General features: G+C 44.0%; 1 protein-coding gene across 1 annotated transcript in view; it reads left to right on the top strand.

Annotated features, from left to right (window-relative positions):
* Positions 1–24,424, top strand: part of LOC119969033 — a 139,018-nt gene that overhangs the window by 45,050 nt on the left and 69,544 nt on the right. Inside the window, exons 6-10 of the mRNA XM_038802174.1 lie at positions 10,927–10,974; positions 13,266–13,384; positions 14,792–14,945; positions 17,591–17,730; positions 22,893–23,019. Coding sequence (XP_038658102.1) covers positions 10,927–10,974; positions 13,266–13,384; positions 14,792–14,945; positions 17,591–17,730; positions 22,893–23,019 — 588 coding nt within the window. The remainder of the gene's footprint in view (positions 1–10,926; positions 10,975–13,265; positions 13,385–14,791; positions 14,946–17,590; positions 17,731–22,892; positions 23,020–24,424) is intronic.

Genomic DNA, 24,424 nt, shown 5'->3' with positions numbered 1-24,424 from the left:
CTCCACCACCACTTCTTTGAGAACTCAGTGTAGTCTATCATTCATTCTCAAAAATGCAGACATTTAAAGCTTTTGCCAGTTTTATATTTCTGTTGACCACAAGGAACTGCACAAATGTTCTCTGGGTTCACATGTCCAGAGGTCGTCTTCCTCGGTAGAATTGTTGTTTCCCTGGAACAGGAAGAGTTAGATAATTTTAGAACATTAAGTACAAATCATTCATAGTTTGGTGAATACATCAGATTCTGTTCAACCAAGGCTCTATGCGGAACAAAATGACCATCACTTAAAAACAGACTTGCAGTGATTAGCACTGCTGGTTCATGGCGCCGAGGACCCGGGTTCGATCCCGGCCCCGGGCCACTGTCCGTGTGGAGTTTGCACATTCTCCCCATGTCTGTGTGGGTCACATCCCCACAAAGCCAAAGATGTGCAGGGTAGGTAGATTGGCCAAGCTAAATTGCACCTTAATTGGAAATAAAAAGGAATTGGGTTATCTAAATTTATTTTTAAAAATAGAAATAAATAAAAAACAGACTTAAGGATCATGATGTCAATTACCCCATAGTCATTGCTTCTGATGCTCGTAACCGTCATGGTATCTGCTAATTAAAATGATAACATCATGAAGCCATTGCTGAACATACTGTTGAGTGGCTTTGCCTACGAGCATTGGGAAAGAGGAGGGGGTGAGTTCAAACCAGACTGCACCTCCTAAAGGGGAGGATCATTTTGACTGGAACAGGTGCTAAAAGTTATTCTAGAAGTGACTTGAGTAACACTCAATAATGGCACAGCATGACAGAGAGTGGGCTCAAAAGATTTTCTGACACTCTATCCGATGCCACGATGCAGGAGATGGAGGGGAGCAAAGAGATCTCTTTTTCTGCAGGGTGCTAGGAGAAACTCCAGACAAACTTTGTGAAGCCAATGGGTCCAGATAGCCACGGTGATCAATGCTTGGAGGCGAGACCCAAAGGTTTGGTTGCAATTGCACAAGAAGTTCAATGACCTATCAGGACTACATGTATTTTCAAATGACATCTCCCAACAATTGCACTACCAGCCTCAAACTGCTCAACTCAACACACCCACATTAGCAACGATCTGTAGCAGTCATGACTCAAACCTAATAGTCATAGCTTCACCTTACTTTCATACACTTAGCACTGCTGCAAACCTCACAGTTTTCACATATTGCCAGCTATTCAACCATGTCAGCCACAACACCCAAACAAATTGCGCCAACACTCACTAACACACTTCCCTCTCTCTTGTTGGACAAGTTGGTTACCGGAGGCAGCAGGAGTTTGGTACATTACAGGAAGCAGCAAGTGTAATCATGTACCTCTCATGCCCACCACCACGGCCCTACCCTTGTGCATTTCTACTCACAAGCACCAGGAACAGCAATCTGGTCAGGCAATGTGGAAGAAAAAGAGGGGGAAGAGCAGAAAGACAGTGAAGAAGAAATAAGCACATACATACATACATACGAACAAATGAATTAGGAGCAGGATTAGGCCATTCAATAAGATTATGGCTGCTTGTCAAATCAACCCCACATTCCTGCCTACCTCTGATAACCTTTTACTCCCTAACCAGCTTTACCTTAAAAATATTCACAGACTCTGCTTCCATTACCTTTTGAGGAAGAGAGCACATGACCCTCTGAGAGAAATAAATTGTCCTCACCTCTGTCTCAAATAAACGACCCCTTATTTTTAAAAAGTAACCCCACGTTCTAAATTCTCCAACAGGAGGAAACATCCTCTCTACATCCACCTTGTCAATATCCCTCAGGGTCTTGAAGGTTTTGAGTAAAGTGTGCAGAGGACATTGAAAGTCTGCAGAGGTATATAGATAGTCTAAGTGAGTGGGCAAGGGTCTGGCAGATGGAGTACAATGTTGGTAAATGTGAGGTCATCCACTTTGGTAGGAACAAAGTAAAATGGACTATTATTTAAATGGTAACAAATTGCAGCATGCTGCTGTGCAGAGGGACCTGGTGTCCTTGTGCATGAATCGCAAAAGGTTGGTTTGCAGGTACAGCAGGTAATTAAGAAGGCAAATTGAATTTTGTACTTCATTGCTAGAGGGATGGAGTTTAAAAACAGGGAGGTCATGTTGCAGCTGTATAGGGTCCTGGTTAGGCCACACCTGGAGTACTGTGTACAGTTTTGGTCTCCTTACTTGAGAAAGAATGTACTGGAACTAGAGGGGGTGCAGAGGAGATTCACTACGTTGATTCCGGAGTTGAGAGGAATGACTTATGGGGAGAGACTGAGTAGACTGGGATTACATTCATTGGAATTTAGAAGAATGAGGACGGGATCTTATCGAAACATAAAACATTCTGAAGGGAATAGACAAGATAGGAACCCCCTCGTTCTAGTTCCACCCACCAGTGGAAACACCACCTCAAAATAAGAGGGAGCACATTTAAGACTGAGTTGAGGAGGAACTTCTTCACCCAAAGGGTTGTGAATCTGTTCAATTTCCTGCCCAGTGAAACAGTTGAGGCTACCTTGTTGAATGTTTTTAAGGTAAAAATAGATAGATATTTAAACAGTAAAGGAATTAAGGGTAATCATGAGTGGGTGGGTAAGTGGAGCTGAGCCCACAACATGATTGAATGGCAGAGCAGGCTCGAGGGGCCAGATGGCCTACTTCTGCTCCTAGTTCTTAAATTCTTATTGATCAAGTTGCCTCTTCGACTTCTAAACTCTGGTGGATATAAGCCTAACTTCTCCAACCTTTCATCATAAGACAACTCACCCATTCCAGGTATTAGTCTAGTAAACCTTCTCTGAATTGCTTCTGCATTTACATCTTTCCTTAAATAAGTGACCAATGTGGTGCACAATATTCCAGATGTAGCTCACCAATGCTATGCACAACTCAAGCTTAATCTCAACTTTTGCGATCAATTCCCCTCACAATAAACAACAACATTCTATTAGCTTTCCTAATTACTTGCTTGACTTTTGTGATTCAAACACTAAGACACCCAGAACCCTCTGTACCTCAGAGCTCTGCAATCTCTCACCCTTTAGATAATAAGCTTCTTTTTCATTCTTCACATTTGCCCATATCATACTAAAACCATGTTGACTCAGCCTAATTATCTTAAATTTTTCCATCCCAAATGCCATCACTCACTCTCAAACTCAGTCACCAGGTTAGATCGTGGCATTGTGGGCAATTTAGTAGAAAGCTTTTGAGGTGGGATCTGCATGGGGTGAAACAACCAGACGCAAGTGAGTTGCAGCCAGGGCAAGGGATAGGGTAGCTTTCTGAAGAGTGAGGTTGCACTTGAATTCTGCTGCAGAGGACTAAAACATGCATTTCAGTAGGAAAACGTACAGAAAGATGCTGTTGGGCGTGCACAATAAAATGCTTGGTGTCTTTGGCAGATCTGTCAGAAAGCTTGCTGTCACTGTCCAGGAACCTGGAGGAATCTGGCACCAGCTTTGCAAAGGATTTGTTTCGAGGATGGAGAACATCCTTTCCAAAATGGAAGTAGCAGCCAATGCAATTAGCACACTTGCAGACTTAACTACAATATGTGTCTGATAAGAACTTCCATTGCAGCACAGGCAGCAATCTTGCAACATCTGAGTTCAGCCATGCTAGTTCAGGCTGTTGTCATCATGGCTGCAAATAGCAGTGTTCAAAGAGGTTTTCTGGGTCTCTCAGCAATTCAGCATTCAGTCTTTCAGCAGGTTTCCAGGATTGGTAAGGCACTGTCCTGGGGAAATGGCAGTGGAACTATGGAGCATGAGCTTCCTATCCTCAAGATGGCAACACTCTTACTAACACCACTGCCAACACCAGTGCCCTTGCTGTTGCCTGTCAGCTTTCCAACCCATACAGTTGGCACTCATGCCAAGATGGTGCAGTCTGAACCCAAAGCTCTGGGCCCAAAGCTGCATGAGGGTATCTCGCAAGGCCATCCACATCCTGCCCACTGAAAGTCCGCAGCCTTTCACGCAGCCACGCTACAGCCACTGGGTTTACACTGTATTGAAACCCGCATTGAAACTGGTAGGACTGGCAAAGGCACACGGATGATAGGCACTAAGGGAATACATTAAGAATGGGTAATTGATGTCTGTATGCAGTACATCATGGTTCGATTTGTAGATTTAGTTTGGAATGTTTATTTCTGTTTGGTTATATTTGCTATGCTGATCAGGAATAGATGGAAGGGCAGGTAAAGTGTTGGTGAATGGGGAGTTGAGGTTGTTGTGACAGGTATTATGGATGTCCTGGCCAGCAAATGTAGGTTTCCTCCTCCCTTGTTCCTCCTCCAGCTTTTCCTCCTCCTCAGCTGCTTGTTGTGTAGCTGGTGGTAAGAGCTGCAGCACCATGATGGTGAGATTGTGCAACATGCAGTAGGCTGCTATCAATGTTGACATGAACCATACAGAGTACCACAAGAACTCTTCCAGAGTGATCCAGTCTTCGGAGACATTGGGCCCGATTCTCCCAAAAAATTTCAAAGTTAATTTATGGCGGGTTTTTCAGAGAGTCTCCCGCCGGCTCTACTGGTGAGTTTCAATGACACTTTTTTGAGCCCTGGGGAATTTCTCACCGGTTTTGCCCACACTTAGAATTTTTTTTTAGCACTGGAGAGCTGAACTTCGAGATCGGGCCACCATTTTGAAAGAGAGTCACAATCTTTGAATTTGCCTGCAATTAATGGCACTTTGCACAATGGGAAACCCGCAATCCTCATGGATCGGCATGTTTCACTCTTGCATCTCTCTGATAAGAAAGGTGTGCGGGTTAGGTGGGGTTACTGGATTAGAATGGGGGAGTGGGGTTAGGCAGAGTGATCTTTCACAGAGTTGGTGCAGGCTCCATGTGCGGAATGACCTCCTTCGGCACTGTAGCATTTCTACACTGTTATCAAGAGGGCTTATTCGCCTCAGCCTCCCTCTTCTAGCAGCTTGCCTTGGTCAATGTCAGCTCTGCTCCTTCTCCCTATTGTGCTGTGGTCCATGGGGAATGCATACTACAGCAATGGTGTCTGTGGTAAAATGGTTTGTCCTTGACATTGATATCATGACAATGTCCTTCAGTATATTCTGCACCGCTTCCTCTAGATTTAAGTCACTTTAAAGATCTCTAGAAAACATCAAACACTTTGGCAAGTGTAGCAAGACAATAGAAGTCAATTAGCAACTATCTAGTTCATGATCCTTTTCGAAAGCACAGATGGGGAGTCCTTCCTTTTTTTTGTGTTCAAGTGAGCATGTGAACTGGAACATTAACGACACGTTAGCACACTGGTTAGCCCTGCTGCCTCACAGTAGCAGAGACCCCGGTTCAATTCCGGCCTTGGGTGACTGTCTGTGTGGAGTCTGCCCTTTCTTCCCCGTGTCTGCGTGGATTTCTTCCGGGTTGTTCCGGTTTCCTCCCACAGTCCAAAGAAGTGCAGGTTAGGTAGATTGACCATGCTAAATTGTCCCTTAGCGTCCAAAGATGTGCAGGGTAGGTGGGGTTCTGGGGTTATGGGTATAGGACACGGGAGTAGGCCTCGATAAGGTGCACTTTCAGAGGGTCGGTGCAGACCCGATGGTCTGAATGGTCTCCTTCTGCACTGTAGGAATTCTGTGATGGAACTCCAAATTGACAGTGCTAGCATTAAATCAGTGTTTCATGTTGGTTGACACAATCTTACCATTCCGCACACCTTCAATAGCCACTCCCTGTGTCCATGCTCATGATGTCACCAAACCACATGCAATAGGAAATTACTTTCGAGTCTTGTTCCCATGACTTTCATGGCAGATTCAGTGTCCCATGGAACAATGACAAGAACCTAATTTGCATTTCACAAATGCTCATTAAATGATCAACACACTGGAATCTTGTTTAGTTCACAAATTTAGCACCCTTTCTGTGGGAATGTAGAATGTTTGTTTCATGACAGAACATAAGTGGTATGTGTTGTGTTATGCTGCTTCGGATAACACAGGCTGCTACTTGATGCAGTCTTAACTAAAGGATGCTCCAGACTTTGAAATGAGTTCAAACTGTCTATTGAACTATTAACACAGTTCTCAAATTAGTTTGATTCTCCGCTAATCTAACTGTAGGAACTCAGTCTAACTTTCAGTCTAGCTTGCTCTTAGCCACGTGCTGGGGTGTGATGCTGCTGATCAACCCTGTATAACTCTCTCGATGTCTGTCTATGGAAAGAGGCAGGGTGTGAGTGCCTCATCCCTATTATAGTGTTTATGTCATTCCCCCTTGTGGTGATGCCACCTCTGAGTGTCCTGACTGCCCATTGGTTGTGTCCTATTCTGAGTGTTCATTGGTTGCATGTTTGCATATCATGACAGTATGCACCTTGTGAGGGAGACACCTTCCTGGATGCAGCAGGCAGTCAATGCTGTCTTTCCCATTCTTTCAGACCACTCTCAGGATACAGTAGAAAAGCTGTGCCAAGATTGAGGTGATACACAGGGAAAGTGGGGTGACCGGCTGGAGTGAAGACAGAAGGGTAGAAGGGGGCCAAAAGACTGGAAGAGGGCTGGAATTCTGGAAAGGAGGTTGGAAGAGATGAAGGCTGGATAAGGCAAAGGCAGGAAAGTAGGGGGCTCGAAGGAGTAAAGGCTAGAAGGGAACTCATACAAACAAAGGCTGGAAGAGGGGTGGAAGTGGCAAAGGTTGATTGGGTGGATGGACTGAAGGCTGGAAGGGGCAAAAACCCAAAACGGGGGTTTCAAGGCTGGAAGACTAAATGGCGGGCCGGTGGGGTGGGGGGCTAGAGTGTCCAGGGAAGGGGGCGCTGTGTTTTAGAGAGAAGTGCCTGGAGTCGATTGTGGGGTCCTGGGGGGAGAACTCAGGATACCAATGAAAAGAGTGACAGTCAGAAGGTGAAGTTGGGTGAGATCGGGTGAGAGATTTAGGGTATCTGTCTGGCAGGTGAAGGCGTCATTGGATGGGTTATGGAAGGGGGCAAGAAAGGTGGCATAGATAATGGCCATAGGCAGGGTGGGGGAGGGGGGACATGGTTAAAAAGTGTGGGCTCTGAGGGGCAAACAGGTGTCAACAGGCATGGATGGTGACAGGGTCCAGGGTAAGGAGGGGGAAGTTCGAGGGTAACAGAGAGGAAGGTGCAGGTCACATCTGGTGGGTTAATGGTGATGGAGAGGAAGTTGGTGGGTGACAGAGGGTGGGTAAAATGTGGGGGAGTGGTCTTTGAATGAGGCATGCACCATTTCTGCAGCAACAAAACAATGCCCTCAATATAAACGGTGGGTGGGAGGAGGGTCTTTTGCGGTGGGTGGAGTTCAAGGTCCGAACAATTGGCTGACTAAAGGAATACATTTATAATCATGAGAGATGTGTAAGAGGACTATGGTCAGCTGTGATCCTTACATGAAAGTGAAGTCCACACAGCAGCAGGTTTATCCCAGAACCATATGTCTCATAACATGAGATCCCAGCAAGGTGTGGAGTTGCTGTTCATTCTGTGACATTTGCCCTTGGCTGCAGTCAGGGGCAGGGTTGAGGGGATAGAGGGAGATGGATGTCTACAAAAGGCACAACATTCATGTGTGAAGAGGAGGTCCTCCAATATGTCCTTTACCTGGAAAGGGGGACAGCAGCAGGATCAAACCCAAGCCTGATGAACAATTCCATCGTACCCTCATGATGTCTGCCTGAGATTAAAGGATGACAGGTGTCTTGTCCAGCCATCATGCTCATGTGCCTTTGCTGATGGCACAGATGTGGATAGAAAGTCTGCTCACTGGTGAAATCATGTGGGGAGCAGTGAATCTGAAGTTCCAGATGGGAGTTCTTTGTGGCGGTGGGGTTAGATGTTTCATCCTTGAATGCACGCGGACCGTGGTATCACTGGAATATCCACTTAATTCATGAGGCATGGAAAATGAATTGAGCAGAATATATTTACAAAAGTGCAAAGTATATACAAGTGAACACCCATGCCACTAGTATACATTCAAAACTTTTTAATGTAACTTAACCTACCACTACATCTCGGTGCAGCCCTCTCATCTGTTGCAGAGGTGGGGGCAGCCTGCAGACTGCTATGCCCTGTTGCCTGAGAGGATTTATGTGGCCATGCTTTGGAGACCCAAAGCATAGCCCCCTTCTACCCTTCTGTCTTCACTCCAGCCTGTCACCCCGCTTTCCCTTCAATCTTGGCACAATCAATGGCCCCAGCCAGCTGAGGGTCTCCTGCTCTGGGGCAGGTGCATCCTCCTCAAGCTGACCTGTTAGTGGTGGTGAGGTCCCTGGCAAAGGGGAGGTTAAATGATGTAGCACCCTTGGAATGGTCCTGGGTGAATACCCCTGGGGTGCCTGATTGGTGCTCCTTCTGCCTGTGAGTGGCCAAGGACCCCTCCCTGACTCCTTGAGGGGAAGGAGCACTTGTAAGTTTGAGGTTCCCCATCCCCCTCTCACCTAGCCACTGTTGGATCCCACCCATGGGTAGAGTAACAGAGTGCAAGTCCAAGTGGAAATCCAGCAGAAACTTCTGGACCTGAGTCTTCAAGGTGGCTGTCACCTCTCCTATGGAGACTTGCATGCACCCGCATTCTGGAGTTATGCCATCAGACTGAAGGCAAACAGACACCTCTACCCCTCATCCCAGACTCTTGACAGCCTCCAACAATTCTGCCTGATGATCCCCTGCAGCTCTTTGTATCATTTGCATTTGTCCTAGGGCTGATTGAGAACATAAGAAATAGGAGCCTACTTTACTTCTAGGACTGACTTGGGTGCGTGTTTCTGTGCTGGTGGTGGATGCATGTGAATGCAGTGACTGCTCAACTGGTAAAGGACCCTCATCAACCTCCTCACCTCCTCTGAGGTGGCCTGGGACCAGGGGCATTCTTCTGTGGAGGATGCTGTTCTCCCCATCTTCTTGCTCATACCTGGAATGGGAAAAAAGAGAGAATGAGTGATTACCTTGGCTAGCTCAAACATTACACATAGCTCACAGTCATTGTCCACATATTGCATCTGTGTTGGATGCTTCCTCACTGGGTTGCTGGGGATGTTGTCCTTTGCGCAAGCGACACCCACATCCTGAGTCCATGCCCAAGCTTTTCAGAGCCTGACCCATTCCCTATGACTTACACAAGAAGGTTGAATCTGAACACAAGCGACTCGAAGAATTAGGTATCATCAAACCTGTACAGTTTTCGGAGTGGGCGGCTTCATTCATGCCAGTGATGAAGCCAGATAGAACCTTCAGGATATGCGGGGAATACAAACTCACTGTGAAAGGGCAAACAAATTGGACCCATGCCCAATACCAACAAAAGAAGATTTCTATGCTAAATTGGCAGGAGGCTTAACTTATACTAAACTTGATATAAGTAATGCGTACCAACAATTATAGTTACATGAAACATCCATGAAATGTGTCACTATAAACTCCAACAAATGCTTACAACAGAATACCCGGCTACCTTTCAGAGTCTCTTCTGTGCACGATTGAAAGTTTAGCACAGGACCAACCCCAGGTAGTTGTCTATCTCTGTGGTGTACTGATTACAGGAGTGGTCGAGGAGGAGCATCTAGCTAATCTTGAAGTGTTTTTTTTAACTTCGAGTACCCAATTCATTTTTTCCAATTCAGGAGAAATTTAGCATGGCCAATCCACCTACCCTGCACATCTGTGGGTTGTGGGGGCGAAATCCCAGAAAACATGGGGAACAGACAGTGACTCTGAGCCGGGATTGAACCTGGGACCTCGGTGCTGTGAGTCAGCAGTGCTAACCACTGCGCCACTGTGCTGCCCCATATGCCATTTCTTTGCCTACTCTCCTGAAGCACCCTTTCGGGAATTGCATCACTCTGAAAGGATCAAGAAGTCTCCTGAACAACCTATCTCATAAGAGATTGTTTTGAGAGACACTTGTGCATTTTGATAAATAGTTCCTTTGTTAATTGAAGAATGTAATCAGGAACTTAAAGGGACAAGGATGTGATCGTGTTCCCCTTTAAGTAGGCAAGGTCCCGGAGTGTCATGTGACCCGATAGACCAATGGGGCTGGAGCGCGGAAACGCAGGAGAAGAGTGCAGTTTTCCCAGTAAAAAATAAAAGTTATGCTCTTTTGAGCCAGTGTTCCATTCTCGGATCTTCCTGTCCATTTATAACATCAACTGGGACCGTAACATAATCTTGATGCCGTTATGAGTTTTCGGTGAGTCGAAGTTTGACTTGTTAATGGAGTGGATGAAATCACTCATCAGTTTTCTGCACTGCAGGTTGGTCTTCCTTGAGACTTCATGCTGCTCACCATACTAGTGACCTCCTCCCAGGATCATGACCTTGACATGATCATCCAGGTGGGCCTCCTGCTCCCATCCCCTTAGAAAGAGGATATCCTGCCGTTCCTCGATCGCCTGGTGGGGAATCTCCAAGGTGGCAATCGCTGAACATGAGGTTGCTGCCTTTACCTGGACATTTTCTTTCATGGAATTCAGAGGTCCTGCCCTGCAGTGAATGTCTGGCTGTCAGGATGCAGTTTAACTACGACGCCGCGGGGTGGGGCAACTTCCAGCTTGCCCCTCCCATGAGATTTGACATGCTCATCGCAGTTGTGTAATTAATGAGATGAACAGTGCAAGATCTCACACGTTTAGCCGTCCTGCTCTCCAGCGAAAGCCAGTCCACCTTCCGGTGCCATACCAGACTTTGTCTCAGGATTCCTGAGACAATCATGAGGTAGTTCCATCAAGCATTCCAGTGAAGAAATGAATAACAAAATATCCAATGTGTGGTTATAAATCAGGAAGTTAAATGTTAAAATTAATTATTTAGGCATATATTAAAAAGTGGGTGATGCATATGTGACACTGATAACTCTGTCAACTGTGAGACTGAAGCATCCAGTTGGTTAACTTATAATTTATTGCACTGTTTTGTTGCAGTGCCTTGTTAAGAACAAAAGTTTGAAAATCAACCCAAGGCCAGGGAAGGTAAGTCATCTCTTTCAGAAACACTTTAAATCTGAAGCTACTGTTTTGTTATTTGATGTAATAACTGGGGACCGGTTTAGCTCAGTTGGCTAGGCAGCTTGTTCATTAGGCCATTCGGTTCATCGAGTCTGCTCCACCATTTAATCATGACTGATATGTTTCTCATTTCCATTCTCCTGCCTTCTCCCCATACCCTTGATCCCCTTAAAGACACTCAGTGATTTGGACTCCACAGCCTTCTGTGGCAATGAGTTCCACAGATTCACTACTAATGCCTCCACAATCTCTTCAGCTATCTTCTTCAGAACCCTGGGTTTCACCCGGTCCGGGTGATTTATCCATCTTCAGACCATTTCAGTTTCTCCAGCACCTTCACCTTAGTGATGGTCACTACACTCAGCTCTGCCCCCGACTCTCTTAATGTTCTGGTATGCCACTGGTGTCTTCCAATGTGAGACTGATGCAAAATACCGATTCAGTTCCTCCGCCATTTCTTTGTTCCCTATTACTACTTCTCCAACCTAATTTTCAGTGGTCCAATGTCTATTTATGCCTCTATCTTGCCATTTATATATCAAAAAAGCTCTTACAATCTTCTTTTATATTACTAGCTAACTTACACTCATATTTCATTGCTTTTTTAATTGTCCTCTGTTTGCTTTTAAAGGCTTCCCATTACGCCTTCCCACATTGTATGCTTTTTCCTTTGCTTTTATGCTGTCCTTGACTTCCCTTGTCAGCCATAGTTGCCTTGTCCTCACTTTGGCATGTTTCCTCCTCCTTAGGATGAATGTGCCTCCCAAATAACCCCCCAAATTACTGCCATTGATGTTCAACTGTCTTCCCTGCTAGGCTCCCCTTCCAATCAACTCTGGCCAGCTCCTCCCTCATGTCTTTGTACATACCTTTATTCAATTGTAAAACCATTATATCTGATTCCAGCTTCTCCTTCTCATACTGCAAGGTGAAATCTATCATATTGTAGTCACTTCCCACTAAGGGTTCCATCGCCTTAAGTTCCCTAATCAGGTTTGCATCATTACACATCGCTAAACCCAGAATTGCCAGTTTCCTAATAGGCTCTACCATCAACTGCTCCAAAAAAACATCTCATAGACATTCCGCAAATTCCCTTTCTTGGAATCTGTTCCCAACCTTATTTTCCCAGTCCAATGCATATTGAAGTCCCCCATGATTACTGTAATATTGCCTTTCTTATATGCCTTTTCTATCTCCTAATTTATTTTCTGCCCTTCATCCTGATTACTGTTAGGGGGCCTGTACATAATTACCATCAGTGTTATTTTCTCCTTTGCGATTCCTCAACTCTACCCACACAGGCTCCAAGCCTTCCTTCCTTATATTGCTTCTTGATATTGATTTAAGTTCACTTCTTACTAACTGCCCATTTGCCTGTCCTTTCAATAAGACGCCTTGAATGTTTTGATGCCCACAGCATTAAACCCGCTAATTTCAATGTGCGCAACAAGCTCATTTACCTTGTTTTGTATACAGCACGCATTTAGGTAACACCCTCAGTCCTGTGTTGACTGCCCCCCTTCTCATAGTTATCCCCTTTTTTGCTGTGCCCAGAGTTAGATTCCTGCCACTTTCTATACTCTCTGTTCTATTAGGTGTTCTGGAAACTTAATAAAATCCCTACAGTCCAGAAGGAGGCCACTCGGCCCATCGGGTCTGCACAGGCCCTTGGAAAGAGCACACTAACGCCTCCACCCAACCCCGCAATTATACCTCACCTTTTGGACACTGAGGCAATTTAGCTCGGCCAATCCACCTAATCTGAACATCTTTCGACTGTGGGCAGAAACCAAAACACCCGGAGGAAACCCACACAGGCACGGGGAGAAAGTGCAAACTCCACACAGACAGTCATCCAAGGCTGGAATTGAATCCAGGTCCCTGGAGCTGTGAGACTGCAGTGCTAACCATTGTGCCACCATGCCGCCCCACTAACCTCTTCTGAGTCTTCGGCCCCTTAACCTGTTTAAAGTCTTCATCACTAACCTGCACTCTTACCTTCTCCTTTAACTTTGATTTTCTAATTTTCCATACAACCGACCCCCCCCACCCCAATATTTAGTTTAAAACCTATCTACAACTCTAGATATGGGATTCGCCAGGACTCTGGTCCCAGCTTGATTAAGATGAAGATAGTCCCATCAGGACAGTTCCCTCCTTCCCCAGTACTGGTGTCAATAGCCAATAAATTCAAACTCATTTCTCCCACCTTGCCTTTATTTGATCTGTGAACATTTTATTTTGTGACGTAGGTGGTTATATATGACCAATTAAACTTCCATGGAAACAAACGTGAAATCTTCACCGACATACCTGATGCAACAAACTGGGGATTTTCTGCAGGAATCTCATTTCAAAGCGTCAGAGGATGGTAAGAGATTATATTTTTTGCCGAGCAACAAATCTGTATATAACATTCAATTATATAATTCAATAAGTAATTTTGTGTAATTTGAATCTGTATATCTGTTTATAACTGCTATATTTATGCCTTTTGTCCTGAATTAAATGAACATAATTAACAGTTTGTGTTGCAGAAAATGTTTTTGACAGTAAGATATGTGATGGGTTTCTATAGGATTTTGTTGGCTGTGATAGATCTTGTTTTGTTGCAATGGAGTTGATTGGTGTTGGCAAGTGGGCAGATTATTTTTCATCTCTCCCAATTTTTATTTCCATTGAAGTTTGGGACAACTATTATTAATATGGAGCACTTAAATTAGTCAACAAATTTCATTTTCAATTTTTCTGTCTCTGTTTGCCAATTCTTAAGGTACACTCAGTATATTCCCAGTATTTTTCAACTCAATAAAAAAGGGATTTTGATTGCACTATTTCTCTATTTAAATCTTTACCTCTAATACGATGATGTTATATGTATTTAATAATGTCATCCCTTGCACTTCTTTATTCCTCTTGAAATTTTTATACGCAAATCTTGTCCCAGCTGCAGCCATGGTTCAATTATTGGTCTTATAATTTCTCTATGTTAAATCATGAACCTAGTTTCCAAACGTTTTCAGCCTACTGTGTGTTTCTTATTGTCCACGATCAATGCGATTTGTGTGTGGGGTGTTTGTATGTGTGCCCTCAGAGTGGTTATCCCAATGTAAATAATCTCAGCAAGCCAGCTTGATTGTTTTAAAAATAAAGTAGGTTAACTATTATTCCACATTTGCCCCGGAGGTTTAAAATGCAGTCCCAGAATGTCTAATGTCTGAGGGTCACATCTGGCAGGTACCCCAGAAGATATGCTGGGCCTCCCTTGAAGTCCCCACACAAGTACTGCATGGGAAATGCTGGGAAATTCAAACTTCTGATGAGCAATTACCCTCACTGGGAATCATCACAATTACTCATCCATGAAGGGTGATGAATGAAGCAAGGCCGCCAGCAGTGTTTGTGGAAGCTGTCAATCAAAGCCCACTCAGAGTAATGAATGAATGGCTTGCAGCGAAAGCATCAAAATGGCGATCCATTGGAATCCCTCGTATTCCTCGCCATCAATAAATTTGCATGTCGAGGGATACTGAATTGCTTTGGGAGAATAAATTTGTTCAAATTCACCTCTAGCGGGAGAGCACTGCCTCCTAAATGGAGAATCCTGCCCAATGTCACTGGAGAAATTATATGAACAGACCCACCCTTTTTATACCGAACAACACTGAATTGGCAGATTCTTCGAATAAATCAACAAAAGTGATTACAGTGGGAAATCTGATTTTGCAATCTGTTTTCCTGTGGTGTATCTGATTTTTTTTATCCTTCCTCATTCCAGCTGGATGCTTTGTGAAAAACCTGACTTTCAAGGCCAAACACATGTATTGGAAGAGGGACAAGGGGAGTTAAATGAACTTTGGATTGTCGAGAGGTTTCAGAAGGAATCCACACCTACAAAAATTGTGATAGGTTCTATTAAAAGAATTGTAAAGGTGAGCTGACACCCATCAAATGAGCAGTCCATCAGATAAAAGATGAAAGGGTAAATTTTCCTCTCTACATCATTTACAAGGATGGGTCAGAGAATCAAAGCTGGGAGCAGGGATGAGATGAAAAATTCCGATGTATTTAAGACGTTTTGATACCTTTAAATATATTTTTAAATGAATCTGTTTGGCAAATAATTCGAGAAGGAGTTTTAAAACAATACAGCTGAATGTGTAGCCAATTGAATTTGTCTCAATTGATTTCCTTAAGAATTACAAATATAAGTGACATTGAATTATTCAATTTTTAAAAAGTCAAGACAATAGTTAATGTTTCTGCGTGAAAGGAAAACATTAATTAAAGGGAATGTGGCATGTTCTTGTTAAATGCTTCCCTTTAGAGCAATGGATTAAAGTTATAACATCATTAGGCCCTTATTCGAAAAGGTTTTAGCCCAATCTCAAATATATACCCTTTCGTATAGATCTGGGACACCATATATCAGCTTCTTTAAGTAAAAATAGTTTCTATGCAAATTTGGAGAACTCCCAGTATATCCCCTGGTTCCTGATCGCCTTCTCAGCCATTCTTAACCTCCTTTCTTCTTGCATCCAACTGTGCTCTTGCCTTAGGCAAGAAAAACATAATTTAATCCATGGGGAGATGGTTGTCACCAAAACTGTTTTAAAGCTGAGGAAATTAGACTACAAAGAGTAGCCACCATCTCACATAGCAAACGTAACTCACATTCAGAAAGAAGCTTAAGTGAAAATTACATGTGAGTCATGGGTAGAGTGAATGTAAAAGTAATAACAGGAAGGTATAACCCAGCGCAGGCTAGGATAAGTAGTACCGATGATGTTGGCTTTGTGTTAGGTCAGTCAATTTTACTTCAAAGCAAGCTTTCTGAAATCCAAGAAGAGTTCCATTCAAGTAGACTCCAGCCTGGGAATAATAGGTTTCACTTGCATTGTATTGAATGCTATTTCTTTGGATGCTTCCATATCAAATTCTAGTTTCTTCTGTTTGATGGAGGCATTTCAGAGAAACAAATTAAAGTAGTGAGCAGTAATATTTGATAGCACTGCACAAAACATTTAAACAATAATGTTTTGGGCAGCACGGTAGCATGGTGGCTAGCATAAATGCTTCACAGCTCCAGGGTCCCAGGTTCGGTTCCCGGCTTGGGTCACTGTCTGTGCGGAGTCTGCACATCCTCGCCGTGTGTGCGTGGGTTTCCTCCGGGTGCTCCGGTTTCCTCCCACAGTCCAAAGATGTGCGGGTTAGGTGGATTGGCCATGCTAAATTGCCCGTAGTGTCCTAAAAAGTAAGGTCGGGGGGGGGGGGTTGTTGGGTTACGGGTATAGGGTAGATACGTGGGTTTGAGTAGGGTGATCATTGCTCGGCACAACATTGAGGGCCGAAGGGCCTGTTCTGTGCTGTACTGTTCTATATCTATAATATCACCCAGTGTATTTTCAGGCTTATATGTTTGGGATTGGGCTCTAAAAAAGGTAATTTTAAGAAAATTACAGAATCTGGATTTATGGCTCACAATCAGCTGTCCAAAACTGGCATTCCATCTGCAGTCATGAATTAACTGAATTGCACAATAACTAAATATTTACAACTATAAAGGAGATTGAGTAACTTGCTACCATGATGTTGGCCCATTCATCTGTTCCTTTCACCAATAGCTTAAAACTGCTACAGTCACCTGACACAACAGATAATGGCAATAAATCCTTTGACTTCCAAAAATCCTTCTCAAAATATTCTGTTTGGTATGTGGAGGTATATTGTGGGGGGTGGCGGGATGGAAATGTGACTGGAATGTATGGCAAGTCAGTGAAGCAGCAGAGGCACCTGCCCCAAGCTGGCATCAGGAGGTCCTAAACTTATAATGTGAGCGAGGGGGAGGGGGGGGGGGGGGGGGGGGGGATTTTACGCTGAGGCCCCAGTGTAAAAGTTGATGGTGAGTCTGCCCCGTTGCCATTTAACAGCCATCAGGTCTTCAATTGATGTGAGGAGGTCCTACCACCCCCATTGGAGAGGGAGGCCTGACTCCAAGAGGCGCCAACCAATCCAGCAGCCGGCAGCTCTCTTGTTCCAGCAGCGCCTCTGTGAGCAAGTGGCCATAATGGGGACTACAGTGAGTGCTCTGAAGAAGAGGATTCCAGAACAAGGTAAATCTGGTCTCCTCCTGGGGCCAGGCTGGCAGGCTAGGTTGAATGGGGGGTGAAGGGGTCAGGTTCAATATGATAGAGGAGGGGAAATGGGGGGGGGCACGCCAATTGCCCCATCCAGACACAAGGGGCACCGGGTTTTAACGATTGGCCTGGACACTTGGCACCGGCCTTTCTCACTGCAGGTAAAATCTTGGCCTCAATTTCTGACAGACATGTAAACGCCCAAAGGTAGGTGGATAGGGGTGGACATGGCGCCACTCCCACAGCGCCCAATTTTGTACCCCTCCCCCACACCGACTGCTGGCCAACCTGTCCTAGAGGGAATATAAAATTGTGTTCCCTCAGTTGAAAGTTCACAATTATACACCATCCCACACCAGCCATCCATCACTGACTCAAATCAGCTACTTCCAAATCAGAAATCAAAATGAATAAACAGCCTGGCATTATCTTCTTTGCAGAATCACAGCATTCCAGAGATTGCAATCTTGCAAGAACCTCAGCAAGACGACATTAAAACTTTCCTGCACAGTGAGGTCACCTGCTTTGAAGAATGTGGAATAACACCCAGTGTATCTTCTATCATTGTCAATTCAGGAATGTGAGTGAGATAAGTTATGGTTTGCATTTTTTACATCTGTGTTCCATTCCAGACAATTTTCTGTTCACAAACATTTGAAAACTGATCTGCTTTGGACCTGTTGTTGTTCATACAATGAATCTCTCCACTGCATGAACATTATAGAAACAACAGTTCAAACAAATTGCTGTGTATCAAAGATTAATCAATAAATTAACCAGGGGCTGGTTTAGCACAGCAGAACAAGGCCAGCAGCACGGTTCAATTCCCGTACCGGCCTCCCCGAACAGACGCTGGAATGTGGCAACTAGGGACTTTTCACAGTAACTTCATTGAAGCCTACTTGTGACAATAAGCGATTATTATTATTATTATTATTAAATTATTGATTAAAAGATGCTAGGGCCTAGGATTTCCTTCAATGGCATAACCGACAAGTTACGTCAGAATAACACCATTTTCTGTGCTGATCTTCCTGGCCAGCACATTAACCCTAAAATTTCCGGCCAAACTGATTATCATATGCTGGAATGTAAAGACTGTTGTAAAGATGCACTTGCCTGATGCTATGGACTGAGAAAGATGATTGACTTTATGAACTATTGAAATGAAATGAAAATGAAAATCGCTTATTGTCATGAGTAGGCTTCAATTAAGTTACTGTGAAAAGCCCCTAGTCGCCACATTCCGGCGCCTGTCCGGGGACTATTATGGGAGTCGGACAACTGGATCATCATCTCATTGCCATGAATGATGATTATGGGCTGGATTCTCTGGTCCCGAGCCATGTGTTTTTTGATGGCGCGCCATTCTCTGGAGGTGGGATTCTCTACTCTCGTTACCTCTCAATGGGATTTCCCATTGAAGCCACCAGTGGGCAGGGGTGCGCTGCCGACTGGAACACAGAACTCCAACGGCTAGAGAATTCCGGCCTAGTTATGAAATAAACCAAGTTAAACGGAAACACGTGAGAGATTATCCACTGCAGTTATGAAAAAAGATGAACAAAGGGGAAATTAAGAATTTCTGAAATTCTAACTTCAGTTATCCACTGCAGCAGCTGATTTTCAATCATTATTGTTACTCTCACATTCCTACAGCTCTTTGGACACTACCAGGCACTCCGCTGAATTTGGATCATTCTTCCCTTTACAAGTGTAAAGGTGACTTGTCAACTTCCTTCAATACTCAGTATTAGTTGTCACGTTACCAGGAAGAAATACATTGGGCGGGATTCTCCATTTCTGAGACTAAGTGTAGATGCTGGGGCCGGATTCATGGAGTTTTGCAACAGCAAAACTGGTACCAAACCTGGACTGATTCAACTACTGTGGAGGGGCTAGCACCAGCGCCACGTGGAACACAAACAATTCCAATGAAAAAAGGTGTGGGATTCGCCAGGTCCATGAATGATACTCAGGAGGCTGACCAGCTGCAGCCGCATGTACACATTTCAATCCCCACACACACGCATCCCAGCCAACAAGATGGCACTGGTTAGATGTCATCACAGTGAACATAGAACATACAGTACAAAAGGAGGCCATTCGTCCTATCGAGTCTGCACCGACCCACTTAAGCCCTCCTTCCACCCTATCCCTGTAACCCAATAACCCCTTTTAATCTTTTTGGTCACTAAGGGCAATTTATCATGGCCAATCCACCTAACCTGCACATCTTTGGACTGTGGGAGGAAACCGGAGCACCTGGTGGAAACCCATGTAGACACGGGGAGAACGTGCAGACTCTGCACAGACAATGACCCAGCGGGGAATTGAACCTGAGACCCTGGCGCTGTGAAGCCACAGTGCTAATCACTGTGCTACCGTGCTGCTACAGGACTATCTGCATGCGTTAGAACAGAAGCAGCACGTGATGAGAGAGTTAGGCGATCTCACAACCGACTGATCAGATCAAAGCTCTGCAGTCCTGCCGCACAATAACAATAAAAATCTTTCTTATTGTCACAAGTAGGCTTACATTAACACTGCAATAAAGTTACTGTGAAAAGCCCCTCGTCGCCACACTCCGGCACCTGTTCGGGTACACTGAGGGAGAATTCAGAATGTCCAATTCACCTAACAGCACGTTTTTCGGACTTGTGGGAGGAAACCGGAGCACCCGGAGGAAACCCATGCAGACACGGGGAGAACTTGCAGACTCCACACAGACAGTGACCCAAGCTGGGAATGGAACCTGGGACCCCAGTGATGTGAAACAACAGTGTTAACCACTGTGCTGCCAGTCATGAAAGATGGTGGGCAACTAAACAACTAACAGAAGAATGAGGCGGAGGCTCCATAATCATCCCTATTCTCAACGATGGGGGAGCCTAGAACATCAGTGCAAAAGACAATACTGAAGCATTTTCAACAATCTTCATCTAGAAATCCCAAGGAGCTAATCCATCTCAGTCTTCTCCTGAGGTCCACAGCATCACAAATTCTAGCCTTCAGCCAATTTGATTCACGACACATGATGTCAAGCTGTAGGCACTGGATACTGCAAAGGTTATGGGCCCTGAAAATATTCCAGCTCCAGAACTTGCCCTACCCCTAGCCAAGTTGCACCAGTACAGATCAATGGACTAATATGTGCTGTCCACAAAAAAATGGACCAATTCAATCTGGCCAATTACCACCCCACCAGTCTATTCTCGATCACCAGCTAAGTGATAGAAGGTGTTATCGACAGTACTATAAAGTGGCACTTACTCAGCAATAACCTGCTCACGGATTCTCAGTTTGGATTCCGCCAGGGTCACTCGGCTCCTGATCTCATTACAGCCTTGGTCTAAAAATGGACAAACAAGTTGAACTCCAGAAGTGAGGTGAGCATAACTGCCCTTGACATCAATTCAGTATCTAAATGAGTACGATATCAAGGAGTCCTCACAAAACTGGAGTTAGTCGGAATCAGGGGCAAACTCTCCACTGCTTGGAGCCATATCTAACCCAAAGGAAGATGATAGGAATTGTTGGAAGCCAATAATCTTAGTCCCAGGACATTGTTGCAGGAGTTCTTCAGGCTATCCAAGGTCCTACCATCTTCAGCTACTTCCATCTTAAGGTCAGATGTGGGGTTGTTTGCTGATGATTGCACAGTGTTCAATGTCATTCACAACTCCTCAGACCTGGATAATATATAGGCTTGGGCTGATAAGTGATAAGTAACATCCATGCCAAACAAAAGCCAGCAATGACAATTTCCAACAAGAGGGAATCTATCTCGCCTTGTTTTTCAATGGCATTACCATCACATAATCCCCACTATCAACATCCTGGGGTTTCCATTGACCAGAAACTGAACTGAACCAGCCATATAAATGCTGTGACGACAAGAGTAAGGCAGTTGGTGTGAAGTCTGCAGCGAGTAACTCACTTCCTGACTCTCCAAAACCTGTCCAGCACCTACAAGGAGGCAAGAGTCTGGAGTGTGATGGAATACTCTCTATTTGCCTGTATGAGTGCAACATTACAAGAAGCGTACATTCAAGTACAACATTCAAGAAGCGTACCACCATCAAGGAGAAAGCAGGTTCCCCATTAACCAATTTAAACATTTGCTGCCTCCCCCACTGAGGCACAGTGACAGCAGTGTGTACTATTTACAAGTGGCACTGTAGCAACTTACCAAGGCTCTTTAAACAGCACCTTCCAAAACCACAACCACTACATTGAGAACAGGGCAGGAGCAGCATGGGAACACCACCACCTGCAGGTTCACCTCCAAACTGCACACAATTCGGTCATGGAACTACATTGCTGTTCCTTCACCGTCACAGGTTCAAAATGCTGGAGCTGCCTTTTTATCAGCACCGTGGGAGTATGTGTACCAGATTAACTGCAGCAGTTCAAGAGGCCAGCTCAGCACCAACTTCTCGAGCACCACTAGGGGTGAACAACAAATGCTGACCTAGCATAACCCCTATGAAAGAATATTTAAAAAGGTAACGGCCTTAATTTGGGATATTTTTGCCCAAGGCAGAAAAATCACCTGACAGGTGGGAAAGCTGCCAGCTCCAAGGAAGCAGGATCCTTGCGCCAGTCTGAAGAGCCATTGGAGCCCGAGGCTCCATTGTACAAAGAGGGGGTTGGACCAAGAAAAACAGCCTCACAGTCCCAACATTCCTATGGGAAGTTTCCTTTCTGATCCGAGGGGCCTACTGCCTTCCCCTGTTCGGAAATATGATGCCTCTGTGTTGTCACCAACCTGCCTCAGCAGTGCCCTACTCTCCGGGTGAGACTGCTGAGGCTCTAGATAGAGCTTCCAGTCCTACGATTGGATGAAAAGCACCAGGCGTCCACCCACAATCCCAAATAGGATGGCGAATGTGAAAGCGGCCAGTTACAAAGCCATCTCTGGGAACGTAGTTCCACCTTTTGACCCCCACCAAGTGTGGACTGGGGACCTCCATTTGTTCCTGACTTGAAGCCCACATTAACTGTGTTTCTCTATCCACAGATGCCCCCAGCATTTTCTGTTTTTATTTCAAGTTTCCAGCGTCAAAGTATTTTGCGTCTAGTCCTTTATGAATAATCAGGTGGAGGGAATAACACAACTTTGCTTATCATTATCATCTGGTTGTTTCAATTAAGTTAAATGTTAATTGGTCTGGAATTTCAATGTAAACTCTCTAGTTGCAATTCCATTACTCGGATTTGGGTATACTAATTTCTGAACATTAGAAGCTTCTGACATGTGGTGCATGATATAGGTTAAACTACTGACCATTGATAACTACGATATAGTAGTGTGCTGCGTTTGCTCTTTTGTGTCTATTGTCTCCATTAGTATAGAATAATAAATGATCTACTACAGTATTATTATCAAAGATAATCAATAATATATATTGTATCAAAAGCCTTTTGCTAATCTGGAGACTAGTTAACTGGGGTGATATCACAGTTGTGTTGTAATTCACTGACTGACCACTAGGAGTCTCATTAGTATATAAGTGAATGTTAGAGTTAGGTGACCTTGGACTGACTGGAGAGCTGAAAGAGTGGTTGCTTGTGCATGATGATATTCTTATTCATCTGTTCTTTTGTATATAGTTGACCCACAGTTAATGTTAATAAATCATTTATAGCTTTAGCTACAAGTATTCTTGTAATATAAATCAGGCCACCCGACAAGAATATTACATTAACCTTGTTCAAAATATTTGTTCTTTTATCTAGTTGGTTTGCTTATTATATGGAAAATTTTAGTGGCCGACATACTCTACTAGAAACTGGTAACAGCTCAGTCCCACTAACAAGTGAAGTAAAGTCGAATAATATCAAATCATTACGGCCTCTGGAAATGGTGAGGAAAGAAATCATGTTTCCTTAAGGTGTAAGATATAAACTTAGATTTTTTTTTGAGGAATGTATTTAATGTATTTCAGCGAAACTTAGTTGACAGTGTTCTCACCTTTGGGTTAGAAGATGTTGGTTTGAACCTACATCAGTTGGTCGAACTCATAATCTAAGGTGTCAGTCTCAACCAGCATTAAGGGAGTGTTTCTCTGTCAGAGGTGCAATTCTTTGAAAATTAAATTAAACGGAGCCACTGGACTGTTCTGTTGATTTGAATGGACATTCAAGGTCCCTTGAGACAATTTGAAGAAGAGTTCAGCTTCCTGAATGTTAAGGCTGTCATCACTCCACAAAGCAAGCCAATTTATCATTTATTCCACATCTGCTTGTGAGATGGATGCTGAATGGCTTTCACATGTGCCCACATAACAACGATCACTGTCCTTCAAAGTAATTCATTGTGTAAGGGTGGAATGTAAATTGGGGTATTTTTATTTAGCATAAGCTGTTGTTATGTTAATTAACACAGATGTGGGGAGCATGTCAGCCTTGATTCACTTGTTTCTGTTCATGAAATTCAGACAAGGAATTCAGTACGTTATCTTAAGAGATATGCTAATGTGGAAAATTCCCTGTCTACTGTCTTAACAAAGGCATTGGCGTGACTGTCACAAACATCACAGAACACAAGTTTGTTCCCAAATAATACTCTGTTTCCAATTAAATATAAATGGAGGAAGAAATGAAAAGAACAGTGGATTCAAAATGCGTATGGTATGATAAGCACCTGCTCTTGCCAGAGATGTGGCATTGAAATTTATTTTAAGAAATAAAGATAAGCCTTTGAAAAACTATTAGCAAATTGCTATTGGTCTTTCAATCTCACCTCTTCACAATATTTGTTGAGCACATTTCTAAAGCCCCGATATATATCAAATAACATTGGTAGCTAACAATATATCACTACAGTATTTATTGTACCCTCATTACTCTGGAGCTAGATTGTTCTGCAGTATAATGAAAAAGTGTAGATGTATGCCATTGTGTGCTTGAAATGTTACTAAGTCAGGACCAGATAGACTGCATCCACAGTTGCTGAGAATGGTGAGGGTGAAAATTACAGAGATGCTGGCCATAATCCTCCCAATTCATTTTAGATACAGGATGGTGCCAGAGGATTGGAGAATTACAAATGTTAAAACCTTGTTCAAAAAAGGGTGGAAGGATAAACCAAACACATCAGTCAGTTTAACCTCAGTGGTGGGAAATCTTTTACAAATGAGAACCCTGGACCAAATTAACAGTCAAGTGAACAAAGTATAGTTTGGTTGCAAAAAAAGGCAAAGCTGGTTTAAATAACTTGATGCCGCTTTTTGATCAGGTAGCAGAGAGGGTTGATGTGGGTAATAAAG

This window comes from Scyliorhinus canicula, chromosome 7 (genome assembly GCF_902713615.1).
Source record: "Scyliorhinus canicula chromosome 7, sScyCan1.1, whole genome shotgun sequence".
NCBI lineage: Eukaryota > Metazoa > Chordata > Chondrichthyes > Carcharhiniformes > Scyliorhinidae > Scyliorhinus > Scyliorhinus canicula.
This window is presented reverse-complemented; position numbering and strand designations above follow the sequence as displayed.